The sequence below is a fragment of the Callionymus lyra genome, chromosome 2 (assembly GCF_982586985.1).
Source record: "Callionymus lyra chromosome 2, fCalLyr1.hap1.1, whole genome shotgun sequence".
Lineage (NCBI taxonomy): Eukaryota > Metazoa > Chordata > Actinopteri > Syngnathiformes > Callionymidae > Callionymus > Callionymus lyra.
Window position 1 is genome coordinate 19,822,781 of NC_141819.1, and position 10,111 is coordinate 19,832,891.

Sequence of the window (10,111 nt, forward strand, 5' to 3'; positions counted from 1 at the left end):
GATGGTTATCAAGTGGTGTCTTTAATACAATCGTGTGTAAACAAGTAGAGCTCGATGACGTCATCCGGGTCACCTGACAATCATGGCATCAATGGCACGAGTGACTTCAATCTCCTTCTATAGTCATCGGATGACAACAGCGATCCAGACACATGTCAGCTTTTTGTCTGTGATAAAGGTGATTAAATACAACCATTAAACGTAAAAATAAATTGAAACTTTAAGTATAAATATCATAATAAATGTGTGTTTTTTCAAGCTGTAAGCTCAAATCATACAAAAAAGAGAAATTATAAATGACCAACTGATGTTCCCTCACGACATTAGCGCGAACGTCTCTGTTTAAAAAAAAATGCAATTATTTTAACATTTAAAAAGTACCAGTGGCGACCACTAGGGTGCAGTATCACACAGCCCAAAGTCACATGACCATCGAATGACTTTGGAGTGAACAGTGAGGTCTAAGTGTCTCGGGCAAAGTGCGAATTAATTAATTCTGGTAAAACCTGGTTAAAGAAAAATAATTTCGTTTCGTTCTTGCAAAAAAACGTTGTTGTTATTCTGAAAAAACGGATCCAGCTATAGAATGTCGAAGTAAAGGAAGCAGTGGCGCGTTTTCACCAGCAGATGGCGTCATTGCTAACCAGATGTTGTGAGTCGTGCTGGCTTTACTTATTCTAAACTAGTAAGTAAGTAAGTAATTGTTATTTCTAAAGTACCTTTCTACACCAGGGTCACAAAGCAGTATCATAGTAGTATTGGTACTACTCTCTCAGCTTACTCTACCGTGGTAACAGATAATATAAATTCCCATTAAAGTAGTAGACTTCAGTACTATTGTAGGTGTTGGTATAGCTATGTGTACACAACTCACTATGGTTCACAGTACACAACAGTGACGTTAATGTCAATATTAGCTCCAGTAAATGCCCGTCAATACAGTGTACAGAGGTGTCTCAGCAGTGCAAGGCAGAACCAGATGTGGCCGTGAGGGCGCGGTCAGCCGGGGGTGTCGACTGGAGACATACTCATAGCAGGAATGGAGGCTTCAGGGCCATGTTCTGTCCTTCACAGGAAATGAGTGAATGTGCACCGTTGTCGTGGTGACTGGGAGCGTCATCATTTATGCAGACAGTTTCAAAAGAAATCCATGAGACCCCGAGTCTATAAAGCATGAGAGGATTCCATAAACTTCACAACACAGTGATCTTTAATGGTCACCAGGTGACTGATCACGTCTTCAAAGTGGTGTTGAGAGGCCGATGGAGACCTTCTGTCAATCATTGCCAAACGTTCTTTTTGAGGCTTTTCACTGACTAAAGGTTCGAATAACAACAAAGCTTTTCACTCCAACCTCTTCTGTCGAAGGCAGACATTTACTTTCCTGACATACACCGAGACTAGACATTTAGTCAAGAACAAAAGACATTAACAAGAACAGGGAGTGAACCAAGATGAAAAAACATGTTAAAAACAAACTGAATCACGTGATCTTGGAAGAATGTTTTTGCTGCATTCTTTGAACACATAAGCTGAAGCATTATGGTTTTAATGGTGACCTTTTGTTATTGCCTTACAAATCAAATATTGACTTTTGATTGAATTATAATAAAAAAAGGAATAATGTCATTGTTATTTAAAAATCCTAACTTGACCATTCTGGGTGAAAATTACCGACTAATATTTAAGGCAAGAAAATGTTAACCTTAATCTTGTTTTCTATTGCATAAACATAATTTGGCGTGCTTGTCAGGAGGGGGGCGGGGGGGGGGGGGGGGGTGTCCTGTGCAGGTGATAGGAGAGATAAAGGTATCTGTGTGTTTTCTTCATCTGGAGCACGAGATTAACAAATAGCTCAGTCTCTGCATGTTCCGTCTGTATTGATGTTAAAAGTTCAATAAATTGACCAATTGATTTGACAAAAATAGTAGCGATGACAAACTAAAATGAAAAGCACAATAGGTGGCGCTATTACCTATTTCAGTATGAAATCATAAAGCTTGTAGTTAAATAACAACAACAATGAAAACATATTCTTTGAGGCGTTAAACTCTTTGAATACTTGTGAACGTCAACATGCACATGAATACTCAACATATCCTTTATAGAGACTTTTTTTATTCAAAGAGAATATTGCACTTCAACCGCTGACATCAAGGATGCAGTTCTTACAAATATTATATGAAAAAGTTCCCTCATGAGGCTGTGGATCTGCTTCAGGTGAGCAGCACCACAAGTTCAAGTGTTTGAATCATTACAAAAATAAAGTGATTTATTCATTCTTCTGCTCAATAGTCCAGAGCCAGGTTGTAAAAGTGTATAAACTCTTCCTTTTCTGGAATGTCTGGTGTGACCGGTTGGACCACGATAAGAACAAGGCACAGTGAGGACATGCGGAGCTTCATTTGGATCAACTGACGGTCACATGCGGTCGATGACGTAACAGGAAAAAAAAACCAAACTAACTTTTCCAGTTCCACTGAGATTCTTCCGTGCAGTGACACAGTTTGATTTACTTTGGGCGTCAGCGTCAGTGTCACATATGAAAGAACTTCGACCGGCTCGACCCGTTGCTCAGGTTCAACCCAACATTCCTTTCACATTTGCTGCAGAGTTTTTTTCAACAAGAACATTATTTGATATTGAGAGTGGCTTCTCAAAAGAAGTGCCTTTCACTCAGAGATTCAAGTACCCGAGAGTTTTCCTCGTGATGACAAGACAGCTGGAGCAGCAACGATGACTTCTTTAAAAAAAAAAAGAGTTGAAGGAACAAGGCAAGAGACTCCCCCTAGTGGTCAGTTCGTGTCCTTCTCTCGCTAGTGAAGGCGAAAAAATGTCATCCTTGCAATTTAAATAAAAAACACACATTACAAAAAAAAGAAAAATGCCCTTTCATCCAGAGATGAAAAAAATCACAAGTAATAAATATATTCAACATGTAAAAAAAAATCATGTTAATAATTAAAATCATTCGTTTTTTAAGAGGAGAGGATTCAAAAGTATGAAAAATAAAGTCATAAATATTTGATTCAATAAATAAAAGGTGTGAGACGACGAGGAACATGACGGCGTCTTATGACTCCAGATACTGTAATGTGGGGTGTTTCCTCACAGCCTGGTGTAGAGGCGCATGAGTCCGGCGTCGTGCAGCTGCTGCCACAGAACCTTCTCCAGCCTCATGTCGTGGTTGGCGTAGAATCCCACCTTGTGGTAGTTCTTGTCGTAGTAGTGGTCCGAGTAGTTCTTGTAGTCGGAGGTCATGAAGCCGTACGCCGACACCTGCCGCGTGGAAACAACGTTTTAACAACTTTTCGTTTTTCCAGTGAAAGCAGACGAGGTAAGGTAAGGTAAGGTAAAACTTTATTGATCCCTCAGGAGGTGAATCTGTGGAATCTGACTAGCAGAAAGAAAATAATTTAATGCTGAATACAAACGCACACTAGGGCGGCTGATATTCCGGGTGTGTCAAAAGACTATTCTTTTGTTTTGTATTGTTCCATATTCTGTATTGCTGTCACTCTCATCAGAAAGACATTCCGTTCTAATCATGGAATGAAAATTATTTGACCCTGAGTTATATAATAATATATCCTGGAATAGAGAGGATTACCTTGTCGCAGGTGTGCAGTGCCGCCAGCAGCATGGTGGCGCCGGTGGACGGTCGATAAATGCTCCGATATCTTCCCTTCAGAAGCTTTGAGCGGAGAAACCTGAGGGCGCCGGAGAGTCAGTGGGACCGGGGGGGTCGTTGAGGACTCAATCACGCACCTGTTCCTGATGTAGCGCACAAAGTCGGGGTGGAACATCTTCAACTTCTTCTTGGTCACGTCGTCACCGAAGAGCTGCCTTGGACTACAGAGACAATCGGAGAGTGAATGAGGTGCAGGAGGAGGCGATGGATGAATTATTCCGACTCACTTCTTCCCTTTATCACGTCCGCGCTCCACAATCGTTTGCGTCGCTGCCGCCTTCATCAGCAGATAATCGCGGTCGTGGTCTGGAAGAAACACGTAGCGAGTTTCCTGTCGAAAAAAAACCCCACATTTTTTTCATTTAAACCTACTGAACAGACTGGAGATCTGCTGAAACTCCACCACTGACCTCAGAAACCGGAGGCCCCCGGAAGCCAATCCGTCTGTACACTGACATGGAGTTCCGCAGAGTGTTGGTGGAGAAGATGTAGTGAGTCGTCCGAGATCCAACATCGTTCTCGAAACCTTGGGTGATGGCACCGTTGGTCCTGGAAACAGATACGATTGTTGTGATTCTTGGCCACTTAGGTTATGATGGTTCACGGTTTATGGAAAGATGTCGAGTCTATATGGAGGAAGAAGAATTTACACCGATCTACTGTATTTTACTACTATCAGTGGCCTCTGAACGAGGGATGCACTGAACATACACCACAGAAGATCTCGGGGCACAAATGGCTGAGAGTGAATTTTCTTTTTTTGGGGGGGCAAAAATAAATAAAATAAAAATTGAGCCAAAACAAGATGTCAAACGCAAAAGCTTTGTTATGGCTGTGTACAGTGCAGCTGATGAGCTCACTAATATAGAACATTTTCTTTTCTTTTTTGGGTCACCTTTCAGCATCTCACTCATGAGATCTGCTCCTCTACCGCATCTGTTAGGACGTGAATAAACGACATTCCTCTAATTGTTGCACTAAACCTTCTCCGTGAAGACGAACCACGGAGAACATTCTTCAGTCTGGAAACCTACGTTTCACTGAGATCTACTGGGATCTGCATGATAAAGACCAGAAACCATCGCTTCAGTATCACCTACAACAGCTGAGATATCGTTTTCCACCCTCTCGCTTCCATCCACTTCCCTAATTGTGTTCCTATATCTAACTTTGTAACGTTGTGTATCATGAAAAGCACTGTAGAAAACTTCATCATTATTTGGATTTAGGAAAAAAGGAGTGAGTAAAGATGAAGGGAAGATGGATGGATGAGAACAACTATTACATTACGGAACTACATGTATTTCTCAGCATTCTAACTTAACGCATTAAAGCATAGCAGAAATGGAGCGAACCTGAACACATAGTCATGCTGGTCGATCTCGGATCCTTTCCCGGAGTCCTTCAGAATCCCTCCGTTCCCGACCACGGCGCAGCGGATGCACTGGGATCCGTTCCGGCGCTCGTGCCAGTCGTCGAACATTTGTGAGTTCGCGGTGGAGTTGAGAAACGAGAGAGTCGCGTTCAGATCTGCAGGGAGAGCAGCACCGGTGTCAGAACCCTGGTCCAGGACAGCCAGGTCCAGTTTTTGGTGCTCACCCTGGAAGCTGATCGCGCCCCAGCCGTGCGCTCCGGAGTACTTCCTGAGGCGCTGATGCTGGTCTTGGTCCACATGGACGGCCCACTGTAGGACCGGGATCCGGTCCAGAAACCGAGCTCCAAAGTCGGAGTCGGATATTTTACTTCTGATTCCTGCAGTGCAGTTCTGAGCGAGGAGAGAAGCAGGACTGTTAGCAAAGACAAGTGAATGGAATGGAAATGTATCATTATATTTATTTATAAATATAGACAATTAAAGAAAAAGCAAAACGTACAGTTTGTGTCGGAACGTCGCCGCTCATGTACGAGTCTCCGATAAATGGAGACTCGGTGAGTGTTGGCAACTTCAGCTTCGGTTGATCCTTCGGTGGGGGCGCTGTGGTTCTGGTCCGGTTCAGTCCGGGTTCACGTGGCGGAACCGTCACAGCTCGTAGCTGAGCCAAGTCAGTGGTCACAACAACCTTCGACTCCCCTTTCACGCTGAGAGAGAGACAGAAGGATTGGTTTGAGATGAACGAAGATCATGACTCCACGATTTGAAACGTTAAGTTAGTGCAACAGTCGACTTTATTATCGTCACACACCTGCTCAAGCTCAACAGACGAGAAACACTACGTGGTCACCGCGGCGATGTCATGTGACAGAATGTTCGTGCGGCTCGACTAACTCGATGACCACACCTACACGACGAGGGGTCGAAGTACGATCCTTCCAGCAGTCGAGTGAGACTTGTCTCAACATTTACAGTGCTCAACCCTAAACTGGCCCCTGATCAGTTTGTATGTTTCACCCTAGAAGTGTAAGTAAGTAAGTAAGTAAGTAATATTTATTTATATAGCGCTTTTCGAGACCAGGGTCACAAAGCGCTTAAACAATCAAAACAATACTCAAAAAAGTACATACTTTAAAGATCAAGATAATACGGAGAACAACACAGGAGTTCGAGAAATTCAAGGAAAAGCCTGAACAAATAGAAACGTCTTAAGATGTTTATTAAAGGAGTCAGTAGACTCCATCAAGCGCAAAGAGAGAGGAAGATCGTTCCAAAGCTTAGGAGCAACAGCCTGAAAAGATTTCTCTCCTCTGGTCCTGAACCGTGTGCGTGGAACCATAAGTAGATTCTGATCCACAGACCTCAGAGCCCGAGCTGGGGTGTAAGGCTGGATCAGATCAGTGATGTAAGGAGTGTGTGGCAGTTGATCACATTCTGCTGCGTAAAAAACTGTGATGGTTGTAAAGAAGAGGGGGGGGCGACTCACATGGGTGTACCTCCTGTTGATGGCCAGATCGGGGTCACGGACCGGGATGCTTTCTCATACGTGATGTAGACCCCCAGCACGGAGCAGACGGTCAACACCACCAGCAGCAACTTCAGAGACGGAGCCATCCTTCATCACACAGACTCCAGGGTCTTCTAGGCCAGTCCGGGGGTCATGAGTCTCAGGACTCGGGGCGCGTGGAGAAGAAAAGGGGGGGCGACTATTGCCGGCACCCGTTGCTCATTCCGGGCCAGTCGCCTCCTTCTGGACCCCTGCTGTCTAATGGTCCAGGATTGAGGAAACAGGACCAGGATCAGCTGCGGGAAGAAGAACAGGAAGTGAAGAAAAGTAAAGGCTGTTGTTGACATTAGGGTTAGTCGAAGACCAGGATGAAGAGAAGGATTCGTTCCAAAAACGAGTTTCTTCAGTAATACTATGAAGTAGGTTGATGGACAAAAAAAAGACAGACCTTTTTGGTTTTTAAATTGAGGTTTTATTGATTTGTTTTGTATAAAACCGAGCAACAACAAACAAATATGTTATAGAAACAACAGGGAAAAGTTAAATAAATAAGGTATTGGTCGTTTATTCGGCGCACGTCCATCAAACGTACAAAATACATCAAAGCAAAATCCTCATCCATGTTGTTTCTGTGGGAACAAGAATATTTATACATGCATTTCTCTTGTGAGAGTTTATGACCTCGACAATTCCATCACATACAATGTGAGTCATTTACCTGCAGGGGTTTTGTGGCATGATTTTGTTTTAGAGAAATACTGCCAAAAGTATTTAAAATAAATATTCATTACAAACAATATTTGAATTCATGCCCAAATATTACACAGAATTTTTTCACCAGAGATATTTTGAATAACGTTGTGAACGGGACGTCCGTCAATAGTTTCCAATTTCTTGTCATAATCTTCTGTAATTGTATTGCTTTCTTATCTCCCGTGAGACTTTTAATTTCCCTGCTCTTTACTTTTTTCTCAACATTTTTTTGTTACATTTATAGTTTTGCTCACACCGACTTGTCCTATGTACAATATTCTCCTATGTTTGCTTACGTTATCCCACCTTCCTCTTGGCCTTGGTCTATTCCATATTATTCTCGATATCACATTCGAAAGTGACTCTATGGTTTTCCAATTGGTAGTATTATAAAAGGTTCAGTTATTAAGTCAATTTCCTTGTGTCATTTTCCAACAATTTTCTTCATAACATTTCTTTATTTCTATTGTCCATTTTTGGTCAGTTTTTCAGAATTGATCATGAAAATTTGTGTTGAGTATATTTTCTAAATATACTTTCTATTTCTTTAAGATCAAAATAAACTTGGTTTGTTCGAGTATGTTTTAGTTCATGAATAGAGAGAGACACTTGTTCGTCAACTAAAATGTTTCAAATACATGTTTTTTTCTGCTTCTGAAATCAGCTGCCTTTGTGTGTTGTTCAGAACTTCTTGAATTCTTAAAGAAAGGACACATTTTCCTTCTCTTCCTTTACTTAGATCCAAGTTTTCCTCGGCTTTAAGAGGGTTCCACACAATGGCAGGGTCAAAATCCAGGTCATCATTTTCACACGTTTAAATATATTTATTTCTTCCATGGTGTTTGTTTTGTTGAGTATTTCAACATTAAACCCAAAGTGAAATGTTTTTCCAGGAACATTAATAATTCAAATGTATTCCATTACAAAAATATATAGAATCAAAGCAGTAACATCTACATTAAACTTGCCTCAGTTGTTCAAGTTTGGTTTAAACCCGCACAGTCACAGCCCTGCATTGTCAAGCCTGACACTTCAGGGTTCCTCCATTGTATCCAAGCCCTGCAGCCTGAGGCGTCGCTCTACTTCTTTGTTGTGTGATCGCAGTGATGTGCCGTCATTTTCTGACCTCGATAAACCCATGTGCTCGTATTAATAATGTTATATTAATAATTAATAACGTGTATCAGGACATGGCGACTGCAGTGAATAGGAGTTTTGATCCGAAAATGGTCTGGGAACATTTCTGAGCCAAGACAAACATCATCTTGTGCAGCTGAGAGACTTTTGTTCAAGGTCAAGTCGATGTGATACGGTTTCGGTTCGACGGAAAAGAGAAAAAAAGAAAACATCTTCTTGTCAATCACTGTTTTTGTCCTGGAGAAGGTTGAGCTGATCTCATGTCAGCTTTGGTTAACTGCTTTAAACTGTTTGTTTGTACTTCATTCTGACCTTTGGTTGAATTTCTCATGATTCTTCTTCAAGTGGAAAATGTTGAAATGTTGCCATGGAAACCTGTCAGGTGGGCTGGACCCAAGGGTCACATGACAGGGCTACGACAACACAACATATATTGTTGTAGTCATTTCCCCAATTTATGCATGATTTAATTGAATTCATTAGAATTGAGTGTTGAATGGTTTATACTTGAACAGAACATTTAAAACCTAAATATGTTATTACGAAATTAATTCAATATGTTTAGTTAAGAGTTTAAACAGATTTATGAAAAGCATTGAGTAACATTTTCTATTTTTTATACATTTACAAAATCAGAATTCGTTTTTTTTTTGTTGGATTTATTAATTAAAAGAAGTTCCGATGTCGATTTAAACCGTTTGGAAAAAATATAATTAGAACAATTCAGATGTGTCATTTACCAAGACTTTTGAATTGAAAAGTAGTACAAATGGAGTCTCTATGGTGTGTCAAGGCTTCTTTTTTTTAATGATTAATCTCATCTACGTCATCAACTCTATGAGTTGAGCAAGAAACAAAAGTAACACGTTATCAGATCTTTATAGTGTTGGTTAATCTGTGACCCTCATTATTGTCCTCAAAGTTTGGTTTATTTAGGACCAATAGAGGAAGTTTGTTTGTGTTAACAACACTGGCAATAAAGGTTTGTGAAGTCAAGGACATTTTTTAAAGACATTTGAAAAGCGATTAAATAAGTTTTCATTGACGTGTTCACAAGAACGTGGTCGTGGGAAAAAGGTAATTTATAATTAAATGTTCTTCAGCGTCAAGTGTGTCAACTTTCAACTTTACAGCTATTGTGTCTAAACACGTCTCTCACACACACACACACCCACACCAGTTTCGGTGGAACACAAAGAGAGATAAAAAAAAGTCGTCCTCACAGTTCAGAGCCTCCTCTCGTTTCTTCTCCCACCTCTTCTTGTGACCTCCCTCGGTCGTCAGGGCGACTTCTTCCTCCTCTGGCGAGCACAAGTCTGGCGGCGTGTGAGATTTGTTGCCAGGACTCGGCGGCAGCAGGAGGAGGAGCAGAAGGAGGGGTCTCACAAGAATGAGCAACAGCTGCTGGCATTAGTTGCCCCGGGTCCCTTCACACCCGCCCCCCCCTCCCTGCTGCTCCTCCCTCCTCCTACTCACTCAGTTACCACGGGGGAGGAAACCAGTCGCTGTAAAGTCAGACATGAGCAGGCAGAACAGAAATGCTCAGAATGTGGAGACCCTGACTCACTCAGCTTCTGTAAACTGTGTCACCGAGTTGAGTTTACACTCCATGTTTCCGATACGTCTCATTTGAGCTGATCCGATCGTTCCT

The 10,111-nt window shown here is 41.7% G+C and overlaps 1 protein-coding gene across 1 annotated transcript; it reads right to left on the reverse strand.

Moving 5' to 3' along the window:
* Nucleotides 1–2,098: 2,098 nt before the first annotated feature.
* On the reverse strand, nt 2,099–9,818 carry st6galnac (ST6 (alpha-N-acetyl-neuraminyl-2,3-beta-galactosyl-1,3)-N-acetylgalactosaminide alpha-2,6-sialyltransferase). Its single transcript, XM_087783924.1, has 10 exons — nt 9,684–9,818; nt 6,550–6,866; nt 5,566–5,770; nt 5,291–5,456; nt 5,047–5,221; nt 4,102–4,240; nt 3,919–4,022; nt 3,769–3,852; nt 3,611–3,710; nt 2,099–3,279 (listed from the first exon to the last, which is right to left on the reverse strand). The coding sequence occupies exons 2-10, from the start codon at nt 6,675–6,677 to the stop codon at nt 3,109–3,111; spliced, it is 1,272 nt and encodes a 423-aa protein (XP_087640050.1). The 5' UTR covers nt 6,678–6,866; nt 9,684–9,818; the 3' UTR covers nt 2,099–3,108.
* Nucleotides 9,819–10,111: the final 293 nt, after the last annotated feature.